We start from the raw sequence: 13,409 nt of genomic DNA, 5'->3' as shown, positions 1-13,409 counted from the left end.
TGCCGCCACCTCGTGCAATGGCCCGGATGCTTGGCAAGAGGTTACTGGAGTTCAGGGGTCAGATGTTTGGGCTCCTTGGGAATGAGTCCCTCTAAGTTCACGTGGTTGTTATGAATGGATTTCAGACTGCTTGAAAGTCTGGATTTGCTAGTAGCTTCTGCTGAAGTGGCAGGGGGAATCTGGAGGCCAAAGGGAAGTGGAGAAAGACACTTTGACTTGCATTCTCTCATTGAAATTCTCCACCTTAAAAAGTGCTCAGTATAGCTTGTTTTCATGTTTATTTTTCATTCAGAGAAATACACTTTTTGGTGTGTAGTTCAGAGTTTTGATGAATGCATAGCCATGTCACCATCACCACAAACAACAGAATACCCCTGTCATGCCCTGAGATTCTCTTGTGCTGCCCCTGTGCCATATCTATAAAAAAAAACAAAAAACCCAGTACCTTCCCGGAGAATGATTTGGCATCATCTAGCAAGATTGACAAGGCTCATCCCTTTAGGACCTGAGTTTGAATTGCATTTCTGCTATTTTGCTGTGTGACCTTTGGCAAGACCCTGTCCCTCTCTTAGCCCTGGCTTATAAAATGAGATGATTGCATTGGATGACCCCACATCATGAGTCTGTTATTCTATTACACCATGTGTACTGACTTCTGGTGGCCAACTTCAGTCCTTGCAGCAGATTTGGTATTTTATTCAGTACCCAGAGGCCTTGGCACACAGGCAAAACCTGTCAGCCTGGGCCTCCTGACCACATTATCCACCAGTAACTACCAAACCGGGTTCCTGGGGTGACTGCAGGGAGAACAGGGGAGCAGAGAAGGGGTAAGTACAGCCCTGTCTTTGGTGTCTCATTCTCCGAAGCTGTCCGCATTCCCTGCAGCCCGGAGCACCAGGCTAATTAAACTGGGCTAGCCCATTAACACCACCTATAAGCTGAGAAAATTTAAGGCAAATTTTAATAAATTTTGTTAACAATAAAATTATATTTTATAACACATAACATTTATTATAATTTATAACAATAAAATTAAATATATTTATTCTAGATATAAATAATAGCCATGTGAGGCTGGGATCTTGGCACATTCTCTATCCTTCTGAATTGAAGGATACCCACCATACTTAGGTAATCATACTTAATGTCCAGGTAATGGTTTATAAAGGGCCTTCATCTGTGCTCTTATTCAGTCATTGCAAACATGCCTTTGAGTAGTATTCATCTTAATATAGAAGGATATCGAGGCTCACAGAGGGAGTCACTGGCCTCCACTTGTCCTGGCAACAAGCAGTAGAATGTGGATGCACTGTAAGTCCTTTGTCTTTCCTTTATACTGCACTTGCCACATCTCTGCTCAGCACCCTCTGTCCAACAGTCCACCTGGAGTCCAATGTAGGGTCATGGCTAAGAGCCTGGGCTCGGGGTCACATTGCCTGGGATTTTATCTTGTTAATCATGTGGCTTTGGGCATATCTGTAACCTTTCAGCACCCCTGTTTGCTGAACTGTAAAATAGAGATAATACCTGTGCAAAGGAACCCTTGGCAAATTCCAACTCAAAATCTTTGTTGTTGATTTTTCTGTCCTCTCCCCTCCTCCGCCTCCTTCGTTATTCGCTGTGTAGTGATCTTCATCTAAGAACCAGACTAATTTGTCAGATTGTCACCAGGAGAGCTTGGTACTACAGAGCTTGGGCCATTTCATCCGCAAAAGGGAATTTGTATAAGCTATGACTAATAAACGGAATCAAATTAGGAGCGTTCTTCAGCTTTCTCATCTGGCTGTATGCTGTAAGAATTTTTACATGGTAACTTTTTTTCGAATAGAGAAAAATCAGGATGTGTCTCCAAAGAGAAGAAAAGGTGTGGCTGGACCTAAGGCCTGTCAATCAGCTCAGATATAAAGAGAGGCTAATGGTCACCTCATCTCAGGAGGAAGCATCTTCTTTTTGTGTAGGATCATAGTTGGACTGGGTGTGGGGTCTTTACTTCTTATAATGATAAACACAATTAGATAAATAAATCATTGGTAGGGGCTAGGAAACCAGAGCAAGAATTAGCTCATTACTACTGATTATTATTTTAGGTAGACAGATTACAATTTTTTGTTGAACTCTTCTGGACTAACATCTGTCTCTCTTAACATTCTGAACCTTTTCTTGTTCCCTTATAAAAAGAACTAGTTCACTAGGGTTTGGCAAGATGAAGGGAGACTTCTCCATCTATGGTCAAAAATTCACTTAAGACTTTCTGTGAGTTCTAGTTTCAGCTTGAGTTTGGAAAATGCCAATGTCCACCCACCATCAGCTTTTTCCTCTCAGTCTAAATCATCACCTTTTGGAACTGAATGCCAAATCTCACTTCCACATCTTTGCCTGCTTTTTTGATCTTGATCCAATTGACTATAGCCCAGGTCGGAGAAGAGGACTTGAACACCTCGCGCTCAGGAGCCCGCTGAGTGCGCTGGGGTCTGCGTCCTTTTCACTCCCGAGCTCCGCCTGCAGGAGGGATTGCCCGGCAGTGGGGACTCCCGACACTGCCATGTCTCCTGTGCGGCTTTAGAGAAGTTAATTTACCTCTCTGTCTCAGATATCTTCACAATGGAGACAGTCTTTTTCATAGGCCAAGTCCTTATGGAATGAGATGGTTATAAATGGTTGGCTCACAGTGGGGATATGTGGTGGGTGCTCAAAAATATTAATTCCTTTCCATCTTTTCCTTCCTCTTACTGCATTGCCATTAGGTGCAGCGTGACCTGAGAAAACCCTATTTGACCTGCTTTTCCCATCTGTCTTCCACTTCACCCATAACCTCTTCTGGGTTTTTTTTCCTTTTCTTCAGCTCTTCCTGTCTTCCAGTTGCATAATTTATCGCTTAAAAAAAATGCAAAGTCCAGCATCTTTTCTGGGCCCCTCAGTTCTCTGCCTGAGAAGTGGGAACCATCCCCCAAAAGAGCTTTCTGCCAAGCAACTAGAACTCTGAGATCTGGGGAAGGAGAAGGGGAAGGAGCAGGCTCTGCCTTGAGAAAGAGGCCCCTCTTTGGGTGGATTCAGAGCATGCTGCTCCCTTCTCTTCATTCTGACTTGAGGGCCTTCTCCGCTGTGTGCCCGTGCGTCTTTGCTCTTCCTTAGAGGTGTGGGTCTAAGAACGCCTTTGCCCCAGCCTCCGCTTGGGGTCCTTGTCTTGCATGTCCTCGGCTTCGGAACTTCCCTCGAGTCCCAGAGCTAGTCATCTTTGCCTGTCCAGGTTGCTTTGACCTCTTTCTGTATCCCCACTGCTGTTTCCTCTTCTGTAAAAATAATCGGGTGAGTTTACTTTAGATTGAGATTCCGCAAAGTTTTCCTGCAAAGGACCAAAACGGTAAATATCTCAGACTCAACTCTGCGTGAAATCAGCCAGAGACACACAAAAGACCACGGAGGGCTATGCTCCAATAGTACTTTATTTGTAGAATTTCATATCATTTCCATATGTCACAAACCGTTCTTCTTTTCATTCCCCCCACATCCCCAAAAAAGCACTCTTGGCTCGTGGGTGGCAAATGGGCAGCGGGCCAGACAACCTGTGAGGTTAGCTTGCTGACCCCACACAGATTGGTTCATCATCTTTAAGAGCCTCCCGCCTTTGAGAAACCGCACCTAGGGTGGTGCCTGGGTATGTCGGAGGCAAAGCTTTCCTTGCTTCTCAGAACCATGTATTTGGAGAAGGCCATGCTGGAGGGGTTTGTGGAGCACTCAGGTCTGGGATGGGATGGCTCATCCTCCGAGGATTAAAAAGAACAAGAGAGAGGGCCTCCTGTTTTCCTCATCCCATCATTGCCCTGCCTTTGTCCCTGGCCTGGACGCCAGTCCCACAGCCCTGGGCACCCTCAGTGGAACTTGATTTCTGCGTAATCCGAGGGGGTATCCCTGGGCTCCTGGGTCTCCCGTGGTCTGAGGCCTGAGAAGTTGAGGGCAGCATAATGGGGCTCCTCATGGTTATTCTCTGGTTCTGGGGGCTGAGTGGATGATTTGGGTCCTGGGCCACCATGGGAAACAAAATATATCTCCTGGTTCTTCGCTTCTGGTGAGTGAGCACCCGGAGGATGGGGCTGGGAACGGCTGCTTGGCTTGGCTTTCCGATTTCGAGCCTAAGGGAACAGAGACCCGTCATTCATTCTTTCTTTCACTCACGTGTTCAACAAACACTTGAGTCCCTACCATGCCCCAGGCACCGATCGAAGGGCTGGGATTACTCCAGGGAGTGAAACAGTCTTTGCTCTCGCTGAGCTGGCATTCCATCTTGGGGCACGAACGAATAATAAACGTTTGCCCCCTAAGCCGCCCTGTCTCTGGCTCTTTGCTGTGGCAGCCCTAGCAGACGGACAGAGGTAGATTCATGGAACCACCACTGCGGTCAAGATGCAGAGCTGCTCTGTCACCATGAAGATCTCACCCTTGCTAACTTTAGAGTCCATCTCATCATCCTCCCATCCCTAAGCCCTGGCAGCTACGACCAGCCCTACAATTGCATCATTTCAAGAGTGTTATAAACAGGGGATCATGCGCATATGACCATTTGAGATTGGCTTTTTTCTTTCTCTTTTTTTGTCCCTGAGCTCTATTCAAACGGCCACAGGTATCAATCGCCTGTTCCTTATGATCTCTAAGGAGTACTCCGTGGGGTAAATGTACCTATTTGGTTCTTTAAAATGTCATGGGCAGAGAAAGCAGGCTGTGGGGGTGGGTGGCAAGAGTGGGGCACAGAGGACACGCAGAAGCTGGCGGTGGTGTGCAGGGGAGAGGTGTCGGTGCTCAGCCAGGGAGGCAGGGAGAGAAGGGGTTCGCGGGTATTTGGAAGGAGGTTTGCTGATGGACTGACTATAGGGTGATAGAGAAGAGAGCAGGAAAGGGTGTCTCCAAGGCCTCGGGCCTGAGCGGCTGGGCAGGTGTGGTGCTACTGACTCAGGTGGAGAGGGTGGGAAAGACTCCGTGGTATAAACAAGTCATGGGTTTGGTTTTGGACTGACTAAGTTTGAGATGCCAGTTAGATACCCAAATAGAGATGCTGCTAAGGCAGTTGGACCTGAGTCTAGAGTTTGGGAATAAGTCCGGGAGATGTAAATTTTGGAGTCATCGGCATATAAATGTTTTCTTATGAAAATATCCAGGATTTGCTGAACACTTATTAGGTGCCAGGTACTAGTCTAAATGTGCACAGGCATAACAGGAACATTTTGAAAACCTAGAATGCTCCTCAGTGATAGGTACTATTTTCTCCACTTCACAGTTAAAGAAATTAAGGCACAGAGACGTTAAAAGTCTGTCCAAGAACACACAGCCACAAAGGTGGGATCGAACCCTGGCAGGCTGATGTCAGAGTCCTGCTCTTAATCACTAAACACACTGCCTCTGAGTGATATTAATACTTACTGCATCACTAGGTATAATCAGTCATGCCATGGCTGGTGGTAATAATGGGATCACCACTACGTGTGGAGCAGTGTGTGTGTGTTTCAATCCTCAAACCAGCTCTCAGGAAATGGAAGAAGAAATGGAAGCTTTGAGGGGGAATGATTTGGTCTAGATAATGCCAGTTAGGATTTGAAGGCAACACCCTTTTCCACCCTGCTGCCCCTCAGGCACGAGGCCCTCGGCAGGGCAGGAGCCAGTGCAGGAGGGAAAGGGGCAGCTGCTGGGCCACTCACCAGGGCACCCGCGGCAGGGACCACGTTGATGTAATCCAGGATGGTGCTTCTCCGCGAGGCCCAGGGCCGTGGAGTCTCTGCCTGGGTCAGAGTCTCTGCCCGGGGCCGTTTCTTCCTCAGAGTCTTCACGCTGAGGAAACAGCCGGCCTAGGTGTGCACCCTGGCACCTGCCGGGCCCCGGGCCCCAGACCCCACACTCCCCCTGGCTCCTGTGCCCGACTCACATGATCAGGATGAGGCAGAGGAAAAGGAGGGTGGTGACGCCAGTTCCCAGAAACGCTCCGCTAGAGAAGGCTTTCGAGTTCAGTCCCTCGTCTGCACAGAAGTGGTCAGCTGCCCTGAACCTCTCTGTCAGCGCGGGGCCTCAAGCCGCCTGCCGCTGGGCACTCAGGCCCCCAGGGGTTTTACCTGCAACCCTCTTCCTTCTACTTCTTGGAAATCCTGTTGCTCCCCAGGCCCAGGTGCCAGGCCTTCTGATTTGGATTCTCCCGTCTACATCCCCAGCCACAGACTCCATGTCCTGCCCTCCACGTCCCCCCAGCTCCTGCACCAACCGCAGGACCCTGCCCTCAGCCCCACTCAGTCCCCACCTCCGGGGACATGCAGTTGGCCCCCTGACCTGGCAGCAGCAGGACAGCGCTGCTCCGGGCCCCGTGCGCGTTCCCTGCCTCGCAGCTGAGTCTGAGGCCGGAGCCGGGCGCCCCGCTGAGCCTCAGGGTGCTGTGGGCCCAGGGCCCCTGGGCGCTGGAGGTGACCGTCAGGGAGGCGTTGCTGTGGTTCCCCTGCAGCAGCGCCTCCCCCAGCCGCCAGCGCAGGGAGGGGGCTGGCAGGGCCCTGGAGGAGCAGTTGCAGTGCAGCCCCGGGTCCTCCCAGGAGCAGGAGGGGCCCAGCAGCCGCGGGGGGTCTGTGGGGAGGGGGGAGAGGGCTCAGGGGCACGCCTCCCTCCCCAGGACCCGGGTGTCCTGCCCCCCCGGTGGGAGGCCCACGCTCACGGTGCACAGAGAGGCTCAGAGAGACGTGCTGGGAGCCCAGCCGGTTCCGAGCGTGGCAGGTGAATCCGCCCCCGTGGCCCAGCTCCACCCGGGGCAGCTCCAGGAGCCCAGGGTCTGAGGGCTGCGAGGGGCTGAGAGTCTGTCCGCCCCGGGCCCAGCTCAGCCCGGCGGGGGGGTTGCTGTGGGTGACACAGAGCAGACGCAGGCTTTGGCCCTCCAGGACTGGGAGGGACGTGCCATTCACAAGGTTTTCCGGGACTGGGGGAAGAAGAGGCAGGACAGACGCAGAGCTGAGGGCGCAGCGACCCGCTCGCACACCGTGGTCCTGGGGCTGGTGCCTGGGGGCCCTGGGCCCTGTGTCCTATTCCCACCTGTCCTGTTTGCTCGTGAGACCACCACTGTCAAGTTCTCCGGGGCATCTGAAACAGAGACAGGGGACTGGCTCTAGACGGGCCAGGGCTTCCCTCCGGGCAAAGGGGCTGGTCCCTGGGACTGCTCGACCCCATGGCAGAGACGGGCAAGAAGGGCTGGTCCTTGTGACATTGTGATTCATAATAAGAAACACGTGTTCGGTCTTAGTCCCTGTTCTTCAATGGGGATCCTACAACCCTCGGAATTTCTCAAGTGCTGAGGGCAATAAAGGGCGTCCTGATATTCATGACAAGCCGCCGCTCTGTGAGGCGACTTTTGGAAAGCACCTGAGGATGGCGACTGGTCATCGGAGACCAAGCAGGTGATGAGATGACTGGAACTTTCAGTCCCACCCGTCCCACCCCCAACCTCCAAGGAGGGGAGAGGGGCTAGAGGTTGACTGAGTTCAATCACCAATGGCCAGTGCTTTAATCAATCATGCCTATGTACCGCCAGAAAACCCCGAAGGATGGGGTCATGGAGCTTCCAGATTGGAGAACAAGTGGAGATTTGGGGGCAGTGGCCCACTCAGAGAGTACAGAGGCCCCGTGCCCTCTCCCCTTCCCTGGTCCTGTGCATTTCTTGGATCTGGTTATTCCTGAATTATATCATTTTATAATAACTGGTAATCTAATAACTAAAAGGTTTTTCTGTGAGTCACTCCAGCGAATTAATTAAACACAGGGAAGGGGCCATGGGAACCTCTGATTTACAGCCAGTTGGTCAGAAGCACCGGAGTCTGAAGGGGAGTCGGGGACAGAGCCCTTCCTGGGAGGGATCTGATGAAACCTCCAGGCAGACAGTGTCAGAAATGTGTGGAATTTAAGACACCCAGCCGGTGTCAGAGATTTGCCTGGTGGTGTTGGGGGAAAAAACTCACATCGGAGATGGGATCAGAATCGTTAGCCCCCTAGGCCTGGGGTTCCAGGTCCCTTTAAATCTCTGGGTCCCCGCCTCCAGCCCCTGCCCAGCGCCCCCTTCCCCTCTCCCAGAAACCAGGCCCCTGCTGGCCACACTCACACTGCACAGAAAGGTCCAGCGAGCGACTCTGGGAGCCGAGCCTGTTCTCTGCGCAGCAGGTGTAGCGGCCTGAATCCCCAGGCTTCACCCCAGGCAATACCAGTGCCAGGGTTCTGGGGCCCCAGGGGTGGGACCAAGAAAGGACTCTGTCCTCCAGGGCCCAGCTTAGCGTGGCAGGGGGCATGCTATCGGCGGCACAGAGCAGCCGCAGGAGCTGGCCTTTCTGAGCTGCCAGATAGGGGCTGCTTCCCTGGGGCTCCGAGACTGCAGAGAGAGACAGCAAGACAAGGGGTGCAGGGCAGAACACCGTTTCCCTCACCCTCTTGACCCCAAAGAGGACCGGCCCCGCCCCGCCCCTGTAGACCCTCCGCACCTGACGAGTTGGCCCAGGAAATGCTGATGGCCAGGTCCCTGGGAGCATCTGCAACGAGACCGTGAGCTGGTTTTGCAGAGGAACATGGGGCCCCCACAGCCAGGGAGAGCCCCGTCAGGGAAATGACAGCATGACCATCCCCAGGGAAGATGTGTCTGTGGATGGAGGGCCTGCTGGCATCCAGAGCCCTCCCCAGGCTGAGGCGGCATGCCAGGACTCCACACCTCCCTCGGAACCATCATGTCTCCCCGCCACCCCATCCTGCCGTGCCTGCTCCCCCACCCTCATGTCCCGCCACCGAGCTCACAGGCCACGTTCAGTCGGATGGTTCTCTCTGCGCTCACACCCTTCCTGGGGAAGCCCACTCGGCAGGTGAGGTCGGCGCCATGGTCCTGGGCTTTCGGTGTGAGGTTGAGCACTGAGAAGTGGGAGGTAGTTGGCCTGGTCCCCTGGGAGGAGAGGATGGCCCCCATCCAGGAGAAAGTAGGGGCTGGACATTCCTCAAAGGAGCCATTAAACACACAGATGAGTGTGGCCTGATGCCCCGGCTCCAGCGTCTCTGGGACGAAGACATCTGGCTTCTGTGTCAGGGCTAGGACAGAAAGAGGGCACCATCCTAGCTGGACAGGGGCCCTCCAGGGGATGACCCATGGTCTGTTCCCAGTACGAGAAGCAGGGGATGGCAGAGAGGAGCAGAGGTTCCACCCAGACCCAGTTCAAGCCGGCTCCATACCTGTCACTTCCAGATAGAACTTGTTTTTTATGAAATTATATCGCACTCGTTGGCCTCTCTCCACCCGAAAGAAGTACATTGCCTGGTCCCCTCTCTGGGCCTCTCTGATCAGCAGGGAACAGCTCTGGTTCTGCGGGTGGCCAATGAGCTGGAATCGGCCCTGGGTCCCTGCTTGCACCTGTCGGTCCTGGTTATTGGTGGCCACCGGACTTCCAGCGGTCGTCTCAGTCATGTCCACGAACCAGTAGCCAAGAGCTGGGGTGGCGTCAGTCCAGCCTTCCAAGGGGTAGGAGACAGAGCAGGGGACGAACACACACAGGCCCTCCTGCACTGTCACCAGCTCCTGCACCTGCAGCCTGTATCTTGGGTCAGAAGCCCAAGAAGCTAGGGAGAGACAGAAGCTCAAGCTGTTGCCCAGCCCGAACCCACTCCCCCAGGCCCCTCCGGCCCTTGGCCCACTCACCGCCCCACAGCACTGCTGAGAGCAGCGGCAGGAGCATTCTGCCCCGGAGGCCTCAGACCAGCGCAAAGACAGGCTCGTGCCCAGAGGCTGAGACTGTGCTGGGCAGGCCCAGAAGGGGAAGCCGGGCAGCAGGCAGGTGGCGGAAGCTGAGCTCCAGGGAACTGATGCATAAAATGAGCTTCTGAGTCGGAGACCCACATGGCTTTCTCGCCACTCCCTACCCCCAGCTCGCCTACTCCTACTGGACTCGAGGTCTTTTGTGGGGAGGGAGGCTGCCTGGTGACTGGGGTCACTGAGCTGGCACTTCCTGAGTCACCCTGGTGGAAGGAGTGGAACGTCTGTGTCTAGCCATGGGGTCTGGGCCTGGTGGGGTGGAGAGCAGGGACTCTCCCACTGGGCCCTGGGCCACTGAGGAAGCAGAAGTGAAAGTCTGCAGTGAACCCTTCTTGCCAGGGCCCCTGGAGGTGGTGGGTGCAGAAGAGGGCAGATTTCGGGCAGGGGGCAGGGCTGGCCTCACCAGATAAGATTCAGAATGTCTCGTTCAAGTTGACTTTCAGATAAATAATAGGTTTTTTAGCATAAGTATATTCCGAATATTGCAGGGGACACACTTAAACTAAAATGACCTGTTACTGCTCTCTGAGATCCAAATTTAACCGGGCCCCTTGTGTTCTCATTTGCTACATCTGGTAACCCTAGGCTGGGCTCAGGACTGACCCTTCACCCTCCCTGCTGGGCTTGAGTGCCCCTGGGCCCCCAGGAGTACCGGAGTGAGGGGGACAAACTCTCCCAGCCCTTCTTGAAAGACTGCTTTGATCGGGTAGGGGGCACTGCTGGTCCACTGTGTTGCCATGTCCTGGGCCCTCGCGTGGGGCAGGTGCCAAGCTGAGCCCTGGGGACACACAGGTCAATCAGAAACAGTGGTGACTGGGGTCACTGAGCTGGCATTGGGGCCTGGGCCTGGGGGGTCTGACCTCCAGGGGGTCTGGTTTGGTAAAGGAACATTCTTGGAAACAGAAAAGCACCGGTGTGCACATACTCCCCACTCCCCCACATGCTGGGACAGATGTTTGTGATGCACCTGAGGAAGGAGTGGTCACTTCTTCCTGGTGAAGTCAGGAGAGCTCCCAGGAGGAGGTGACATCTAGTTGTCCCTCTGTTTGCTTTCACATCTGCTGTATGGGTTTGCGCAAGGGGTCGTAGCAAGGCGCCACAGGCTGGGGGCCTTCAACAGCAGAGATGTATTTCCTCACAGCTCTGGAGGCCGGAAGTCCACCATCAAAAAGCTGGCCTCTCTGTTTGGCTTGTAGATGCCGTCCCCCCTGCGTCTTCCCAGGGTCCCCCCTGTGTGCATGTCTGTGTCCCAACCTCTTCTTATAAGGACACCAGTGTTATTGGATTTGGGCTCACTCTAGGACCCCATTTTAGCTGAATTGCATCTTTAAAGGCTCTGTCCCATTCTAGGGTATTAGGGGTTAAGACCTCAGCATATGAATTGGGGGGCCACAATTCAGCTTATTGGCTGGGCTGTTGCCAGGGGAGGAGGAAACCCTCTTCCTCCTGCTTGGTCACAAAGTAGCAGTAAAGAGGCTTATGAACTGGCGGAATCCTCTCTTCCTTGGGGTCTGCAACTGACAAGGGGCAGGGCTGCCCAGCTCCCCCTGCAGCCTCTTGGCACCTCGCTGGGAAGATTCCCACCGTGAGTTTCCCCCACTCAGGCATCTGTACGGAGAACCTCCAACTGAACATGCTTCATGCAGCAGTTTGTCACCGCAAACCTTCCCGGTTGTCTAAATGCCACTCTTAAGTGGCACCACCCTGTGGTCACATCCTAGCGTCAATCTGATCCCGTCCTCTGCTTCCCTCCCATCTCCAACCTATCCACAAAACTCACCAGTGCAGCTTTTTAAACACTAAAACAAATCTGCCCACGTATCCCCATCCCCACTGCCATTCATTACTCTAGCCCAAGAATCTCAATATCAGCTCTGTTGGCGTTTTGAGTCAGATCATTTTGGGGGAAGGCGGGTACTGTAGCTGTTGAACAGCAGCCCTGGCCTCTGCTCCTAGATGCCCACAGCCCTCCCTCCAGTCTCCCGACATTGCCACCTGCCCCCTGGATGGCAAAATCACTCTCAATTGAGGATGCCTGTCCCGGCTCAAGCCGCCTCACCTCTCCCCGGGTTTTTGGTGCATTCTCCATGCAGCAGCCAGAGTTACATTTTAAATGGGAATCAGACCCAGTTCCTCTTTGAGTTACACATTTCAGTGGCTGCTTGTTATATTCAGGAGAAAATCCAAACTGCTTACCATAACCCATGAGGCTGGGCTGAGGTGGTGCCTGAGACCCCCCAAACCCACAGCGAACCCTCCTCCCTGGACTTCTGCATTCCCACGACCTCCACCCTGCCTCTCGCATTTACCAAGCTCTGCCCGCCTGGGAACAGGAGGCTTATTCTCTCTTCCTGCGTCTGGCTTTCCGCTCACAGGCTGTCTCTTCAGAAATGCCTTTCCTGTCCTTACTAACCAGGTCGCCCTCCACATTTCCCCACCCCTACCTCCTCCCAATGACCTGTGGTCTTTTCAGGCCACCTCTGCCCATCCCCCAGCCACTCACGAGGATCTTTGTGGGTCACCCTCACATCTGTCTTCTCTGCCTAAGAATGCTCAGATTTTCTGAGCTTATTCCTTTAAAAAACAAACTGCAAGGCCCATCGCTCTCATTCAACAGGTGTTGAGCACCTGCTCTGTGGTCCCAGACGTTCCCAGGAGGGCAAACGGGTGTGGGGAGGAAGTGAGGTGGGGGTGGGAGAGGGTGTGGAGAGAAGTTCTGGTGAAGTAGGTAGTTAGTCCGGGATTCCGCCCTGGGAGGGGTGCAGCGTGCAGGCCTGAGGGTAGGGTCGGGAGGAGGGCTGCACGAGGCTGGGCAAGTGGGGAAGGCTCCCAGCGGTGAATGAAGAGACCAGGTCTGGCTGGGCTGAGCCCCTGAGGGTGCTGAGGGGCCTTTATCAGGGGCACAGGGTATCTTAGACCAGCATCTTCTTGGCATCTGGGCCACGATGCCATGTGTTCCATGTCCCCTCCTTGGCCTCCTGTGCCGCAGTTCAGGATGCCGCCCTCAAGGGGCGGCCCGCATGGAGCCCCAGGCACCAGGCTCTGGGCAGTCCCTAGTCCCAGAGTGGGCCTCTCTCCAGGTACTCTTACGCAGGTTTTGGACTCATTTGCAAAAGCTCTTCCCAAAGGCGGCGTTCATTCATGTGGGGGCTGGCACAGCATAAGGCTGCACCGCAGAAGGGCTGCCTCCCGGCCAGGGGAGCATTGTTAAAGCCAGTCACCATCCCCTTGGCCACCCGACTTCCCTCAGGGCAAGCCCACCCTTCCCCAAAGGCAAAAAGCCCCCATATCCTCCGGCTCTCCCGCATCACCCAGGCACACTCACCAGCTGATGTCCATGTAAGAAAACGTGTTCCTGGGATGTCTTAGTAGTCCATTGGGGCTACTAGGACAGAAACAGCACGGACCTGGGTGCTAGAGCAACGCACATTCATTTCTCACGGTTCTGGAGGCTGGAAGTCCGAGATCACGGTGCCGGCAGATTTGGTGCCCGGTGAGAGCCCACTTCCTGGCTCCCGGAGGGCTGTCTTCTCACTGGGTCCTCAGATGGAAGAGGGGGTGAGGGAGCTCTCTGGGGTCTATTAGAGCATTGGTCCCCTGCGTGAGGCCCCACCCT

The 13,409-nt window shown here is 54.1% G+C and overlaps 1 protein-coding gene across 1 annotated transcript; it reads right to left on the bottom strand.

The window, feature by feature from the left end:
• Nucleotides 1–3,427: 3,427 nt before the first annotated feature.
• SIGLEC10 (sialic acid binding Ig like lectin 10) lies at nt 3,428–9,978 on the bottom strand. The gene is made up of 11 exons (XM_017680745.3): nt 9,680–9,978; nt 9,217–9,600; nt 8,791–9,075; nt 8,484–8,531; nt 8,111–8,374; nt 7,051–7,098; nt 6,680–6,937; nt 6,307–6,591; nt 5,912–6,002; nt 5,688–5,817; nt 3,428–4,130 (listed from the first exon to the last, which is right to left on the bottom strand). Exons 1-11 carry the CDS (start codon nt 9,714–9,716, stop codon nt 3,870–3,872), a joined length of 2,091 nt encoding a protein of 696 aa, XP_017536234.3. The 5' UTR covers nt 9,717–9,978; the 3' UTR covers nt 3,428–3,869.
• Nucleotides 9,979–13,409: the final 3,431 nt, after the last annotated feature.

This window comes from Manis javanica, chromosome 17 (assembly GCF_040802235.1).
Source record: "Manis javanica isolate MJ-LG chromosome 17, MJ_LKY, whole genome shotgun sequence".
Lineage (NCBI taxonomy): Eukaryota > Metazoa > Chordata > Mammalia > Pholidota > Manidae > Manis > Manis javanica.
This window is presented reverse-complemented; position numbering and strand designations above follow the sequence as displayed.

Bases quoted from the DNA above. Each gene is read 5' to 3' on its own strand.
- SIGLEC10 (XM_017680745.3), bottom strand. From the start codon at position 9,716: ATGCTCCTGCCGCTGCTCTCAGCAGTGCTGTGGGGCG. The intron at 9,601-9,679 runs GTGAGTGGGCCA...GTCTCTCCCTAG, and splicing joins CTCAGCAGTGCTGTGGGGCG to CTTCTTGGGCTTCTGACCCA. The intron at 8,375-8,483 runs GTGCGGAGGGTC...CTCTCTCTGCAG, and splicing joins TTCCTGGGCCAACTCGTCAG to TCTCGGAGCCCCAGGGAAGC.